The 17,173-nt window shown below is 41.6% G+C and overlaps 1 protein-coding gene across 2 annotated transcripts; it reads left to right on the forward strand.

Annotated features, from left to right (window-relative positions):
• Nucleotides 1-99: 99 nt before the first annotated feature.
• Nucleotides 100-16,486, forward strand: bcl2l13 (BCL2 like 13). Of its 2 annotated transcripts, none has more exons than XM_029432958.1 (7): nt 100-443; nt 1,556-1,760; nt 4,296-4,382; nt 4,965-5,121; nt 6,288-6,360; nt 6,544-6,672; nt 13,394-16,486. In XM_029432958.1, exons 2-7 carry the CDS (start codon nt 1,619-1,621, stop codon nt 14,429-14,431), a joined length of 1,626 nt encoding a protein of 541 aa, XP_029288818.1. In that variant the 5' UTR covers nt 100-443; nt 1,556-1,618; the 3' UTR covers nt 14,432-16,486. The 2 variants fall into 2 exon arrangements, with proteins under 2 accessions (XP_029288818.1, XP_029288819.1); XM_029432959.1 differs by lacking the exon at nt 100-443 and adding an exon at nt 908-1,112.
• Nucleotides 16,487-17,173: the final 687 nt, after the last annotated feature.

The raw sequence follows: 17,173 nt of genomic DNA on the forward strand, positions 1-17,173 counted from the left end.
AGGTCATTTTAGTTATCATGAACTAAGTTTGGGCTATATTTTTCATTTAGGAGAAGTAACTAAAATAGCGCGTGTAACGTTAGCTACATAATTCCATGCTCAATTGACATCCTTCACGTGCGGTTGCTAGGAAACACTGGAAAGCTTGATTAACTTCCGAGCCAACAAAATATCAAACAATTTTACTTTAAAGCTAGAGTTGTGTTTTCACTTTCAAAAAGTTGCAAGAACGTACGCCAACTAATGAGTGGTATTTTGAAAGTTAAGACAGGAAGTTTGGTGCTGTATTGCCGCTAGCTTGTCTAGTGTCCAAAGCACACTGTGTGCTAGTGCTGCCTGCCAGTGGTTGTGTACCCTATTGAGCGGCTGCTGCAGGGGACTGTGTCGCATATTACCCTTCAACCTGTCGTTTGTCAGCACTTGTTTGCCTTTGGACAAGGACGGTAAGAAATTGACTCCAGTTTGGCTTAATTAAGTTAAAATTAAGTTTGTTTGCGTCTCCGAAATAGCACCTAAAACGTGTATTGTTAAGCTAGCTATAGCTTGCGTGTGTGCTGAGGTGTTTCGGGGAAAGCGACTAAAAATGGACTGTTACACACACTTATGTTACAATGTCAGGACCCGTTAGCTAGTGAATTATTTAACGAGCTAATGTTATGTCTGGCTCATTGAATCTCGTAGCTAGTCTTTGGGAGCCATCCTGTCATTTTGAAAAAAATAAGAATAATATGAATTTAATTATTCATTTAAATTGTAATTACTAAACTCGTTAAAAAAATTTTTTATTTTAACATAAGGACGTTGGTATTACTCTCCATAAGGCAGCAAGATATTTTAATTTGACAGTTCATGCCGGAAGTTGTCTTTAATAAATTGTCAAACTTGACATTTTGGTCCGCATGGTTTCGCCTCCTCTCTGGAGGACAGTGGCAGCAGAATCGCTCAGGCTTTTGTTGTTCAGTGAGTTTTATAGACGCTGGTTTAATGTTCAGAAAAGCCACAGGAGACTTAACAGTAAAGCCCAGCACCATCTACATTCTCAGTAAACATTTGATCAGTAAAGGCTTTTATTGAAGGACGTTTCAAGCCCCTCTGTCCACCACGTGTGTTATGTAAGTTGAATTGTGTCATAATGTAGGTGCAGAAACATTACATAGCCTACACATTTATGAGATAGTAATTTCTTGGGTCTCTCTCCCTCTCTCTGTGTCTTCAGCTAACAGCCATGCAGGCACCAAAATAAATTACATTTAGTGATCCATTTTAGCCCCTTTGCCAGATGGGCAATTGACCATGTCCACCTGGCATAATGGGCATAGCATAGGACATTGTGCTTTCAGGCCTGTGATAAACCAAGTGTGACATTTATTATAAGTCATCCACCTAACTGCTGTTTTACTGTATAACAACAGATGTCATCAGGACGTTTGTCCAGACTCTAATGTGAATGCCCTCATGTTTTGTTAATGGGTGTTTTGGCCAGATTTGACTGCGCTGCAGCAATTGTCCAATTTAAAAAAATAAATGTTCCTCCTCTGGCTCTTTTTTTCCTCAGGTGAGACGTCCAGCTTTGACTGTAAGAACGTATGTGCCTGAGAGTCTGACACACGTCTGTTCAATGGCTACCTCAGGCCCCACCTCTTCTGCCTCCATCACTGCCACTGTGCCTGAGGGTTTCCATTATGAAACCAAGTACATTGTGCTCAACTATCTGGGAATGCTGCCTGTTAGTAGATCACAGGTGCAAACTACAGCTCAAGGTGAGAAGAAAGACTTAGGATTAGTTGCAAAATTTTCTTTTGGTTCTTAAAGTAGTTTATTGTAATTTTAGAATATTGATTCAATCTGAAAATGCATAAATGCAATGTCCATGTGTCCCAAAGAGACACTGATCTTTACAGAAGTGCAACCACCGTCAAGGACACACTGTTTCTCTCTACAGTCTCTTCATGTTGTGCTGTGTGTGGCACATATCTTAGGGCAAACCTCACACTTGTGCTGTCACACAGCACACAAATAGAGTTGTGTGCACATGGCAGTAACAAAAAATATTCAGGGTGTGTAGACACGTTGTCACCTGTTTTCTAGCTCAATTTAGCCTTCTCTGACACATTGAAAGAGACTGGTGTGTAATTTTGACAAGACAGTTATGAAGTACCTATTGTTTGTAGACAAATGGATGTCATGTGATGTTAGCTCTGCTACAACTAATATTACATCCAGAGTAACTAAAGACAGGTTTGTCTTTACAGAGGCTTTTATAGCAATGTTGTGCCATGACCCCAGGCTTGCAGCATGCCTGGTTTTCATCTTCTTCCCAATCCACATAGAATACAAAAAAAAGTGTTTCTGAACAGTTTTGACATGTTTGGAACATTTGTAATTATTCCATAAATCTTTGTATGTGGAGTTTTACTTTGGCTACAGTATGTTAGTGGTGAAATAAATCTTATTGGGAGAGAAACATCCAACTTAGACAGTAAGACGGTTTAGCATGAGGACCATTTTAGGCCACACATGTCATTCCCTCTGTCACAGGGAAAACAAAGCTATGTGGAAAAATAAAGCTTAGGCATTTTGAGCAAAAAAAAACTGAAAAGAGAGATGGAAAAAAGAAAAAGAGAGTTTTCTATATTTCCTGTCCCTTTTTATTGTTGTGTGCATGCTTGGAATGGGCGGAGAAGGGCAGATGTGTGGCTGATCCCTGCTTTCCGCTTGACCCGGTCCAATTTCTGACAGCCTGTCATGTGTAATCACTGTAGGATAACTCTCACTCCATTGAACCAAAGCAAAATAGTTGGCCGGTTAGCTGTCTGGCTGAATGCTGAAACAGCACCAGGCCCAGGAAAAACCAACAGTGGCCCTCAGGGCGTTCATGTATGGGCTGCAGGGACACAGAGAGAATAGAAAAGGTGTTGACTTAGCGCCCACTTCCTTCCTGTTTTTATTAAAGAAAAAGGGGGAAAAAAGCCAGTATTAGATTTATTTGTTTATTTATCAATGAAGAATGATACTTAATGGCCCTTCGTGATTCTTCTCTATTGGCTGCTAGTCCCCCAGATTAGCTGAGTCCATGAGAGCGGAAATACCCAATGTCTATGGGTTGATTGTGTGGACACGAAGGAGTGTCACCCTTCCTCATCTAATGACTGCTGGGTCTTCACAAGATGAATGGCTGCATTCAGAATGTGTTTTGCGTGACTGAAACTCAAGGTCCTACATCAGCAGCCGTTGTGTCAGTTTTTCCTCTTGCATGGTTCTTTGTGCCCCCAGCAGTGCAGACCGAATCGTGTAAATAATTTACTTAAAGGCACAATGAGTAGGAATTATCGGTTGCAGCTTGTAAACACAACATTTAAAGTTGGCCCCTTTTCCCCGGTTAAACAAGGTTACGATAAGCCAACCTCAGTCCGCTCTGGTTTCAGAACAAGCTTTGTCCGCACGTTGTTTCGCCCTCGCTTATATTTGCACCATGTTTGCTATTTTCTTTGCTCCCTCTTGGATGCGCTTACCATCTGGCACTTGGTCGCTATGTTTTATTAGAGGTTGATGCCCAGAAACGTCCCGAACACAGCAAAAATACAAGAAAAAAAAAAAAATCCAGGCAGATGTACACACTGCCACACACTTCTAGTGGGTCATAACTGATGATTGAGAGTGATTGTTATTACAGTTAGTACAGTATTTACATAGTATTTTTTAAAGGAAAAACCAACTTGTTGTGCATTTCTAATGCAGGATCTATACACGCAATGAGGGAGCACCATTCTCAACCTTTTCTCGTTCGAGTTCATTACTTGAAAGTAAAGGGTGCTTATTTATATATTATATATATTTATTTTAGTTATGCATGCATATATATATATATATATATATATATATATATATATATATATATATATATATATTATTATATATATATTATTATATATATATATATATATATATATATATATATATATATATATATGTATGTATGTATGTATGTATGTATGTATGTATGTATGTATGTATGTATGTATATATATATATATATATATATATATATATATATATATATATATATATATATATGTATATGTATATATATATGTATATATATATATATATATGTATATGTATATATATGTATATATATATATATGCAAAACTGTGTATTTAGTAGATACCAAAATCCTATCCCATATTTTATGTTGCATATATTTAAATATTTCATATAAATATTACGGCTGCACAATGCACACATATCTTATACTGTATATAAACAGACTAACACAGCTGTTTATCTCTTTCAGGAGATGCCCACATTGAGACAGAGAGGAGCTCAATGATAAAAGGACATGAAGAAGCGCTGAGACAACTAGACGATGAAATCGCTGCCTGTAAGTGGACACACACGCATACACACACACAGTATGGTTTTCCTTTGAATAATTACAAACTATGAGTAATATTTGGGTCTTAAAGTTAAGCATTATTTAGTCAAGTCTCAATGATATAGTGGTATAAATAAATGAAAGGAAACACAATTAAAAACCTCATTTATAAATTCTCCTGCTTTCCTTTGTGCCATTCTGTGTTCAAGCAGACAGTTGCTCTGCCTGTGCAAAGGAATCCAAAGGTCAACAGTAGTCAATGTAAAATGTGAAAAATATGCACTAAAAGAGAACTTTGGTTTCTTAACCACAGTTCCCTGCGGAGTGAGTGTCACTCACCCCTCCTTGCTCGTGTCTCCATGAACCAACACCCTTGGATTTTTCACAAGAAGTGTGTGTGTGTGTGTGTGACACACTCATTCATTGTACTCGGAGAACTGTAGTTACATTAATAACCCAGACTTTTGGAGTCATCACCAGTATACGTGTCGATGTGCATTCAATTTATGTAGCAAACCACCTTGCATTTACTTTTCCGACAATGGCTCTCTGAGATAACATTCTCTCCTGTGATCTGTGTGTTTGCAGCCTTTTCCACATCGGGCTTCGACCGGCACACATCGCTGGTGTTCAATCCGCCCGTCCCAGAGGCCTCTATTGAAGACTGCCTTGCTGCAGTTGGAGACCGGGTGGCCGTAGAGCTCGACGCACACCTGACAGCAGCCATATACACACTCCTCGCAGGGTCAGTATGCAACTTTGACTTTCATGATAGATAGCAGTGTCTCCCCTAGGTTTACTAATTTGGGGGGGTGCTCACCGTAAGACGGGGCGGGCGGGGGGGGCCTTGCCTTCCGTTGGCGGGATGCAGCGCCCCTCCAAGACAATGTAGGGGAAACACTGGATAGTTCAGTATAGCAATACTGGTGCAGATTATAACTGCTCTTGAGATCATCGCTGCACTTTCTCGACTGCTCACAAATGTGTAATGCAAGATTGATATTTTGCATGGTTCAGAGGTAGGGGTGCAGCTACTACACTTTTCAATTGTGATTGCTCTTTTCCCCACCACGCTATTGTCGGCACTATATTCATAGAGTGTGAGATAAATATGTGTGTCCGGCTGAGTTACAATCTCAACAATGTTGAGATTCTTCTCAGTACATTTTCGTAATAGTGAACTCTTGAACTTTAACAGTAAAGGAAACGGGCTTTATTGCATGGAATTGATTTAAAAGGTTTGCATTTAACTCTGAATGTATTAAGATTAAAAACAATTACATGCACACAGTTTTTGCTTGCATTTTTGACACACACACACACACACACACACACACACACACACACACACACACACACACACACACACACGACAGTTAATCAGCAGCTGCTCCAGTAGAGTCGCTCAGTGGCCAACAGATAAGACTGTGGTTGTACTGGGCAACGTCCAACTGTCTGAGTAGCACGTTGCTGTAAAGGACTATTCCCGCTCAGGGAGCTACCACAGAGAGTAGGGCTGTGCGATTTTGAAAAAAAAATGAATTGCAATTATTTTTGAGTGATATTGTGTTATGATTCCTGATTTTGGACGGAACGATAATCTTTGCATCTTTTTTCTCTTTTCATTTGTTTTTGCGAGGAACTGTATCAAACACAGATTTATTTTTAAGTCTGTAGAATTGTAGGCCCGTACTTCTCTGCAGCAACACGATCCTACATTCACATTATTTATCTTGACACATATTTTGCCTTTAACAAATATTGCTCCTCCTGCGATTTGGATATTGCACTAGTCTATATTGTGATATTATTAAAATTCTGACAATAATTCTTGGATTCTAGGTACATTTAAATATTTCCAGATATGGAGCCCTTATGTTTAACACCAGTGATGATGTCTGTGTGTTTCAGGCCTCTGGACTACGAGAGATTTAAAAACGCAACGCGGGATCTCTCAACACACACAGAGGGGGGCTGGAGCAAGGTGAGTCAGCCAGGGTTTTATAAAGAAAGTGGTGCAAAAGGAAACATTTAATCTGTCCGCTATTGCTAGAATATATATTTGTTACCTCTGCCCTCCTAATGTCTCTTGACTTTGTGTCCCTGCTGCTTTTCTTCCTTTTTTCCACCTCCCCCTGTAACTTCTACATCTACTCCTCTCTCCCAGGTGCTAGTACCTTTAGTGCTGCTCCAGGCTTTACAAAGCGAGGGCGAGTCACTGACAACGCTGTCACATCTGGGCGTGCGCTTCCTAGAGGAGGATGAAGCTGGTTACATCATCCAGCAAGGGGGATGGGTGAGTTTTTAAGCACACGGTGGAGGAAAACCAATATATGCATACCTTTTTATTATACTTTATACTTGCTCACCTGGAAGTCAAAAATGTTTTTTGTAGTATGCATATTTAAATGAAACACGCTTGCACCATGCTGAAATGACAAGTAGATAACCCTACAGAACTCAAACTAGCCAGAGGAGGGCATCAGTGAGCTACCTGTACAGATGTTTCATACAACAACTACATTACCGTATGTAAATAAAATCTACATCATACTGTAAAAAGTATGTATGACAATAAATCCTCAACAGATACATTAAAATACAGTATTTAAGTGTAATCTCTGAGTTTAACTCTGCTCATGTGAACTCTGCTGCCGGAACAGTAATATTGCAGATCAGCCGTGCAAGTTGCGAGTAATATGTCCTCGGGTGAGAACACCCTGATATAAAAAGCAACTTAACATGTTCATCATAGACATGCAACTGGTATCAGTGGTAATATTGCAGAGGGTTTCCAATGTTGTAATAAGTGGAACACTGCGTCACAGATGGCTTCCTATGAAGGTCATACTGATGGGAAGGGTCACATGACTTGACACGTTAGGCCCCGCTCTGGTCGCCATTACCTCATTGTCATGATGCTCATCCCAGTTTTGTGCAATGTAACGTGAACATAATGCGTTGGTCTCCGAACAAAGCGTCATTCTTACTCTGTTACGTCACAGGGGGATCAACGGATGATCGGCCGGGGCAGGATCAGCAATGGAGGGATGGAGAGAGAGAGGAGAGAGAGAGAGAGAGGAGAGAGAGAGAGAGAGAGAGGAGAGAGAGAGAGAGAGAGACAGACAGACAGCATGAAGAGACTGGCGATAGGAGGGGAGGGAGTACGAAAGAGGGAGGGGTGAGAGATGGGGCAGAAAGAGGGTGGGGCTAGTGAAAGCAAAGTGAAGTCTCCATTAGTTTGACAGCTGCCTGCATGCACACTTCTCTTTCTACACTCCATCGCTTGGACTGTTTATTCAAGTGACCCGGGGTTTTCAAGACTTCACATTGAGGTAGGCTGTTTTACTTGTGATGTGGAAGCAACTACAGAGTGAGCTCATTGGTCTGGACGTATGCGTGTGTGCGAATGTTTACTCGGAGAACTCTTGGGCACGAATAGGTCTCTCTATCTAGCCATCTCCATCCATGTTTCCAGTTGCATGTGTGAAAACAATACCGTACAGATTGATTTGTTTTATTTTTATTATATCACGATAATCTCATTCCATGAATTGTGAACCTGCAGTGCAAAGAATATTTAAAAAATACGTATTGCTCCTAAAAGGACAAAAAGTACTTTTATATTAGACCAGATGTGGAGCAGAAACATGTTTTCTTTGTCATATTTGTCTAATTTATTTATTAATCATTTATTTTTTGTTGAAACGACACAAAAAGAATATGGAGCCGCTACGCATTAGTAGCGGTCACTTTCCAGTGAAGTTGCTAGGTTTGGGTGCCTCTCAATATGCCGTTTGTTACTTACATTAGAATACAATGAGGATTATTATGACCCTAATGTGGTGTACACTTCATTTGGCACGAACAAAACCAACAGCCCTCAGACAGTGCACAGCCAGGGGCGGGTAGGAGGGGGACATGATTAGGAGGGGGGGGGGGGGTGACGATGACATGGTGAAAGACTCTGAACGTTAGCTTGCGTGCGTGCGTGCGTGCTATTGTCGGCCTTTCTTTCTGAGGAATCAGACAATTGTCCTTCAGAGCCTGACAGTGAAAACTGCTGCGTGAGAACTGAGTGTGCACAACAGCCATTTCATATTACTGTCCTCGTAAGTGTGACGTAATATGACCCCTGAGGTTTAAAAGTGGCGCACTAACAATTACACTTGACCTCTTAGCAAAGGGAAAGGGATAATGGAGTCATATATTATTTTAATGCAGTATGTTTGATTGTACATTGATAGGGAAAGCAGCATATCTCGAAAGGCAATAAAGCAACTTGTGCAGGCCATCAGTTTGACATTGCCAACAGCTGCTGCTGCTGCGTGGAAGCTGTGAGGTCGCAGTGATGATACTTTTATATTTTTCAATTATTTCTTTTATTCTTTTCATCATTTACATAAACAGAAGAGAGAGTACAGAGAAAATGAAGGTAAGACAACATAATAGTAATAGTGACTAAAGTCAAATGACATACAAAATGATTAGGAATAAATAAATAAGATATAAAATAAAAGGAACAAACAATGTTCACAGTACATATCTGTATGGTTATAGATTCATAAGAGGTTCTCAGAAAGGAATCTCCCTTTTTTTTTAAAGTGCGCTGTAATGTTTCATTCAGAAGGTGTTTAAATGTTTGCTTTGCTGGTTCCAGTTGATCAAGACTCATTTCAGTAATAATATTTTTAGGACGTCCCGCTGCACAGTGTAACGGTGCTCCCCCATGTTATGTAAGCACCCTCCCTCCAGCTCCAGGATGAAATATGTGCATCACTGTGACACCGCATCAAGACCGGACTAGAGTAGAGTGACTGTGCAGTCTGAGGAAGCCCCCGAAAATAACTCTTAATCCTCTAATAACATCCTCTCCGGGGGCTTCACTGGCCCACTTGTAGCTTGCTAAATAACTTGTAAAGCAGCAGCACACTGGCCGACTGCCAAGGTTTAAACGGGGCACACATCCATCCTCTCTGCCCTTCGGTCTACCCATCAGTCTCACACCACAACAATGTTAATGATGACGGGCCAAAAAACAATATTTACTGATGCAAATAGTGTAGCTGCACATAACAGCAGGAGTTTGCCCAAGGCTCTCCTACAGATGCCAGGTCCCATAACCTCAATCAGTCCTCAAGTTGTCTGGGCTTCTGGATGAAACATAAGGCGATACAGTGTGTTGCTAAGAATAGGGTGGGGACATATAGGATTTTATTGTGGATCGCGATTAAAACACTTGAAATATGTTGATCGTGGTGAATTTCTATTATCAGGAGAATGGTGAATATCTTGAGTGACCTGAATAAGATGTCTAGCTCGCTATCATAATAGAGAAGTTACAAATGAAGCCTGATCTTGTAAGAATATACAGATTCACACAATGTTTTTTTGGTTAATCCTTTATTTATACAGGGGGACTTTATGATTTCCTTTTATATAAGATTGTTCATTGTTTTTCTGCTTAAAGAAAAGGCGTGTCCGTTCTGTGATGCTATAAAAAAGACTTTGTTCCTAACAAAAGGTTAAGTGATTCCACTATGTTTAAGTGCCATCGAGAGTTTTAAGCACATTTTGAGTTTAGACGAGGTAATCGTGACATTAAGTTTTCATATCATCCCATGCGTAGCTAAGAATGGGTTTTCTTTCCATCGTAGAGTCGGAAGCTAACACCGGAGGAAGATCATTTAATAGTGCGTATCACTTTTATTTGTGGATGGAATAGTGAGATTGGTTGTCAGTATTATTCTTCTGGCTTTAGTTGAGACGTGGGCACAGTAGTTATTGTAGTATATTGAAAACATGAAGGAAAATGATCCGTGTCAGTGATAAGAATTCTTCCTTCGGTGTCGCATGTATCTCAGTGTGAAAGAGCAATGGCCACAGCCTGTCATTCTGGGTCATAATAAATAGCTGAGGATTAAAGGTACAATTAGCGGTCCCTCTCAGTCAGCTGCTGTGACCTTGCAGCGTTATGTCCATGAGGAACAGTGATGACATAATCCTCGTAAATGTCGAGAGAGCCAGAGAATATTACATGAAAATGGAAAGTCACTGGTTTGCATCATCATTCAAAAATCTGTAAAAAAACTAAAAGAGTTAGCAGTTTTTTAGCCTGGAGGGTCAGACATGTTGTCTTTTCTAACATCTCACATCTAAAGTTGTGATTTGCGAGTGGATGCCATATGTTGACAGTATGTGACAGTCACGTTGGAATGTAGCAAGCACGTGTAACGGTCACAGAAATGTGTGTTTCGAGATATTTTCAGGCACTGGCTGCTTCACTCTCTGTTTCATATCAGTGCAGCTTAATGTTGTGACATTGAAGCTCCAGTGAAAAGGTGAAGCAAGAACATTTAGACTGTACACAGCAGGAATGTGAACTTGTTTTACATAGAGGTAGTTTTCCTCGAGGCGAAGGTGGATCACGCCTCTCGAAAGAGCAACTCTTAAAAGCTTGGTGTGTTTGCCATCTTCAGCCGTGCTGGAACAACATGGAGCATGAAACGGGAACAAATGTAGAACAAATTCCGATCGGATTGACTCATAAGGTGTGTCTTTTTCATTATTTATGCTTTACATGACATTTGTTCATGAATCCTTCTGTTACATTTGATTATTATTCATCACTATGAATTTAGATAGCACTTGGTTGGATAGCACATTTGTCCCGCGTAGTTTACGTGCTTAAAGCTGTTTTCTATAGCTACTACCATCAAACTGCTTGATCTATAGGTTTATAGTTGGACAGCCCGGTTGGTGTTTTTGTGGCACTGAAGTCGAACCTCGTTTTGATGTTTACTGTCAGTTTAAGCTTTAGGTCAGTGAGGACTTTGTAGCAGCAGAAACCTGAGACCGTATGTGCAGGAGAAGGATTGATAGTGACTGTTCCTGAATACTAATACACACATGGCATCCCTGACCTGTTCTGTCGAGCTAATGGCGAGCTTGTATCCTGAGGGCGACGGTTTCTCGCTCTCCCACATGCAAATCTGCTTATGGAGAAAGCAAATGTTGGATTATATGGAACGCTGTTATGTTTAATCTCTTTCCTGCCGATGCACTTGACGAGTGTCCTTGTAAGGAAAGGAACCTTCACAGCTTGACCATGTCAATAAAAAGTCATATTTACATAAGTCAATAATAGTTGCACACTGTATACTTCCTTGGAAGTTAAATGGTGTGCGGATCAGATGCAAATTGGCAGTCAGGGACATGAACATAATAGTATCGCGTCATGTTTTCAACAGTGTTGCCTTGGGAGCTGGTCTCTGCTGTCAGAACCTTTCTGTCTGCTGCACCCACACAGACGAACACCTCTGTGCTCACCGTCAGTTTGAATCTCGTCCACAAAGATCACACCTCATGTGACGTGCAGAGACACGCAACAGAGAAGCTTTCTCTTGAACAATCCGAAATATAACTTCCACCCAGTGAAGCTTGGTTTGTTCAACCCAGATCTATTGTTAATCATACACCCAACCTACTTTTGTCTGTCCTCTGCATCTGCTCGTACACATGTGACAGATCTGTCCAAATATCTCTGCTAGTAGTGTTCTGTGTACAGACATTCCTGGTCCCCAGAGCGCCACCATAAGCTTCACATTTGTGGTTTTGATTAAAATATCTCAACAAATATTGGATGTCCAATACTTTTGGCTTTTAATCAAATACCTTAGCTAAACTAATGACATTCCCATCAGCCTCAGCTGTACTCGACTGTACGTTTCATGCTAATTAGCAAATGTTATAGACATATTACATTTTAAAACTGCTAAACATCAGCATGTTGACATGATGAAGTCATGCATTTAGCTCAAAGCACTGTTGGGCCAAATTATAGCTTCACGAAGCTGCTAGCATACTGTGTGTGTGTGTGTGTGTGTGTGTGTGTGTGTGTGTGTGTGTGTGTGTGTGTGTGTGTGTGTGTGTGTGTGTGTGTGTGTGTGTGTGTGTGTGTGTGTGTGTGTGTGTGTGTGTGTGTGTGTGTGTGTGTGTGTGTGTGTGTGTGGCATTAAGTAGGTTAGCAACTACTGAAATAAAAGGTTTGTCATAGTTGTTGTGTTCTGTGCGGGGAGTTATATGGCATTGTTATGGCATAAGATAGTTTTAAGCCCTTTTGTGATATAAAAGGAGAGATTTTAATGTTGCCTGTTCAAACCTGGACTCTGTTGTGTGGGCGGTGTTGGATTTTGCTGCTGGACAATGTGAGAGGATAAAATCCAAGTGTAGCAAACTGCCATCCACAACTACATCCTATTAACCTCTGTGTTCACCCAGTGTTTTCAACACGTATGCCCTCAAGACTGTGAGCGTGTCAGTATGCATCATGTGTATCGTGAACACTCACTGGCCTATTTCTGAGCCACATACTGTAAATTCTGCATCACGTCACTGCACACTCAGCAAAATGGAAAGCTATGTCTGGTATGGTCACTCTCTACAATATTGTTTTGTTCCTTGCAGTTAGGTAAAATGCTGACATAAAAAAACTGGCTTTCACAAAAGGTTTGACCTTTTCTTAATATTCAGAGGTCAAATGTGTATTTAATTCCACGGACTGTTATCCTTTGATTTATTTAGAAGTAATTTGCTTCAGCAAGCCGACCTCAGTGTCAGTCACTCATACCCACATGATCATATGATAATGCGTGTTACATAATAGGAGAGCTTTGCAGATGGCTCCAGATCTATTGTTGATTAATAGCTGCAGACCACTAGGTGGCACACAAGGGTAACGTAAGATGTAAAGCAGTGCAGGGTTGTACTGTGTGTAGACTGCTGCACTTTGTCAGTTTAAAAGCTACTTTAATTTCCACACCGTGTTTTTTGATGCATTGTTTAAGCTAAAGTAGAATTAGGGTGAAATCATCCTCCCACCACGTTGCATTATACATAATAATGCTTTTAACCTTTCCGTCTATTATTCAAAATTCTTCAATATGGCCTCCGGCTTCTTTACACGCGTAGTTTACACAATACAGAATGTTGATACCATCTCTGTCTGTCTACCACAGGGTGAAATATTCAGCCTCGAGTCCGAGGAGGAGCGAGGTGTGACCATTGCTGAAGACAGCAACGACATTTACATCCTCTCAGGGGACCAGCATCCAGACCATCTCAGCCCCCCCTCCTCGCTGCTGTGCACTGGAGACAGCAGTTGTCAGAGCTCCTGGCAGACAGAAAGCTTACCTGTGTCTCTGGCCGGCCACGAGTCTTGGGCACAGGTCAGTGCGATGGACCCGGAAGACGTCAAGAGCCTGGACAGCAACGAGGGCGCCGCTCTGGCTGAGGAGCGCAGCGAAAACAACTCCTCAAACTCGGACATTGTCCATGTCGAGCGCGAAGATGCAGAGCTGCTCGAGGACGGCGGTGAAGTTGGGGCGATAGATGAAAGCATGATGAGCATTTTAGGCACAGAAAGCGACATGGCTGAGCTCAGGGCAGAATTTAGGGGCCTGACGCCACCTGTTCCAATGTCGGCCGAGGCTGACTCCACAGCCCCGGCCTCCCTGCTCTCATTGGAGGAGCCGGTTGTTATAGTGACGCCTGCAAGCTTGTCGGCAGAGCCTTCCCTCATCTCCTTAGAACCAGAGCTGCTTCCCCGCGGCGCTGAAGCCGCTGCTCCTCCTCCCTCTGAGCCAGAAGCTCCTTTATCTGTTCCTGCAGAACCTGAGCCAGAACCGGCTGCTGCCACCGCCCCAGTGCCTGCTGAGGTGGCCCCCCCATCTCTAGCCAAGGAAACCCCGGCAGCACCAGCAGAGTCTGAAGCCACCTCAGAACCAGCACCTGAAGCAGAGCAGGAGCCGGAGCCCGTCTCAGTGCCTCCCCAGCCAGAGGAGCCAGAACCAGAGACTGTGGCAGAGCCCGAGGCCCCGTTGGCTGCATCCCTTGTCCTGGAGGATGCAGTGGCCCCTGTAGAATCCCTGGCTGAGGATCCCCCAGTGCAGCCGGAGCCAGAATCAGAGCTGCAAATGCTGCTTTATGGAGGAGCAGCAGTGGCGGTGCTCGCTGCTGTAATGGCATACAGTTTCATAAGCTACAGGAGGAAGTAGAAAATCTTTCGTAGTGGAGGAGAATGCAAATTACAAGATGTTAAGGTAGAAATAAATGTATTAGTACACACATGGTTGGACTCTTCTTACTAAGTGTGTTGGATGTGTTAAATGAGGCTGCAATTTTTTTAATCTATCCTTTTTTAAGGTTTAGAATCTGAAAATTCCCCCAGCAAACCAAAATCTCACCTCATCTGCGACCTTACTGCTGGGAGTCCTGGCTGCTCCACTGCACCAGGTGCAGACACAGAAAGGGGAAAACAATGCACTCCTCTGTTCTCCTTATTTTTGATGTGTTTTTTCTCCTCTCTTAATCCCTTTCGGGTTTACTTGCAATTTTGTGTGGAAATTCTCCAGCCCTTCATTGCCTTAGATTGGAAAGTTTGTGAACTTTAATCCCTCTTCTTCTAATTTCTGTTTCTGTTGTGTCTGTGGCTCACTGTTAGGATTGTTTTGTACCATTTGAGTCCAGTGTATCTACATGCAAAATTCACTGACAGTGCTTCCTTCGCTAAAATAAAACCTCAAAGCCCACACTTCTTGTTAAGGTTTTCTAGCTTTTTCTCTTTCTATGCAACAAAGTGGCATTTATTAATATTTTCCACTTCGAACTGTGATGAGTTATTCCGATTTAGGTCTCTGATTCACATCCCACATGTATGATATGGACAAGAAACCACTAATTTGATTTTACGAGTCAGTTTGAAACTACTTCTGACGCCAAACATGCATATTAGGTTCTATTTATGTTCCATCTTTCCATAAGGTATTAGTATCACTTCACATGCATTGTGTATTGAAACATTAAAAATGTTGCCCACGAGTGGATGAAGGTACAGTACTGCTGCTGCATTTGTTGGAATGATGCATCAAGCATGCATATACACCTGAATATATTGTGACGGTTCAAAAAAAGGTTAAATAGGGTGTTTTACAATACTATTAAAGATACCAGGGTCCTTGTGTATACCACACTACATTCTGTTTGCATTCTCTACACAGGAAAACGTCAGCCACTGCTTATGTTGATCAAACCAAAGTGAGCAGTATTACTCTAAGGAGAGTAGCAGTAATGTGTCTGCAGTACATACATTGAGTCATCCCTTTTAATGTCATTGAATTTCATGAATATACTGGATGGGCAACTGGTCTAGTGCTACGGCTTCCAAATACAACACCAGAAGGTCGCCCCATTGTGCCCCTGAGCAAGGCACTTAACCCCGAGTTGCTCCAGGGAGACTGTCCCTGTAGTTGGTTCACTGTAAGTCCCTCTGGATAAGAGCGGCTGCTGAATGACCTGTAATGTAATGCAACGCCACTTCCTCAGTCAAAACCACATTTTCTCTGCAGTTTCCTGTTTTCCGTTTGTCTGCGTCTTCAGTCGGTGTTTTGCTCTGTCCTTCACTATTACTGCTCATAATGTATCAGACTCGTGCCACAACTTTCCAGTGACCAGTGCATCCTTCCTGCGTAGAATATGAGGTAATAAAGGCAAACATGGGTTCTTCAGCAACACTCAAATCAGCATTGTGTTTGTATGGGTTCACAGATAACGCTGCTATAAAGATTTCGACATGTTTGCATTAATAATCAACCAGCTAAGGAAATCTCAGCAGTTACTAGTGGGCCATTATTCAGTGAAGTGCAGGACTTCTTAAACAGAAAGTGAACTGTTCTACTGCAATGTCCCCTGGCCTCTCCCACAATGTAGCCAACATGAGTTATCCTGCCCTGAGAGAACTCATGTCATTGGGTTGTTAGTAACACATGATCAACAATGTTTTGTCCTCATTGCTGCCTCAAATTTGGGTATATTATGGTATGTTTTATCACTATGAAAATGCATGAATGGCTGTTAAAACACTCTGAAAGGATGTTTCCATGTATGTCAGTGTTGCACAGTAATACTCATGGACTCAGACTGCCTGCTTTCGAAGTGAAACTTAAAAAGTACAGAGCAGGTTGGATGTCCAAAGGTCTCAAACATAACACTTTGTACCTCGAGTTTCCTACAAAACACGGAGAGGAGAATAAAAGAAAATATTTGAGAACCTTTTCTGTGTTGGTTTGTTTAGTGTGCAAGTTAAAATGTTGCATTGCCAGAGTTCAATACATTAATGTTGAATATAAAATACAATCACAGTATTTAAAATTGAAATCAAGTCAAATCACAGGAAACATATATTTAATCAAGGTGCACTATATAATAGCCATACATGTATATGTATGGCGAAACAATTCAATACAAAAATAATGCAAGTATAACAATGAAAAAATATATTTCTAAGCAAGCGTAAACGAAGGCAATAAGACTCAAAATTCAATAATTTATTTCCCGTTTTTTTTAAATATGTAAACTTAAGCAATTCATTGATACTTTCCTTCTTTTTGAAAAGTGTTACACCAGCGTATACTCAACACGGCTCCTTTCACAGTCGACTGGTCATGAGGAGCAGATGCAAGTTTTAGACTCAGGGACTTCCACCACATGTTTCTTAGTTATTTCCTCTCGAGGCTGCAGCTCAAAAGTCACCTGACCCTCGTAGGGATGAGGTACTGCAGCGCAGTGTTGAAGAGGTTTCTCAGCAGCTGAGGGGCCCGTACACACACTCTCTTCACCAGGGTGAGTGTGAGGGCCACCATGACTCGCTCCTGGGGTAGATGCTCCAGACCTACGCCCTGCCTCATCACCCTCTCCACCTCCCGGGTAAGGTGCTGTTTCCACTGCTGGAAAACACAAAA

Source organism: Cottoperca gobio, chromosome 6, assembly GCF_900634415.1.
Source record: "Cottoperca gobio chromosome 6, fCotGob3.1, whole genome shotgun sequence".
In the NCBI taxonomy this organism is placed as follows: domain Eukaryota; kingdom Metazoa; phylum Chordata; class Actinopteri; order Perciformes; family Bovichtidae; genus Cottoperca; species Cottoperca gobio.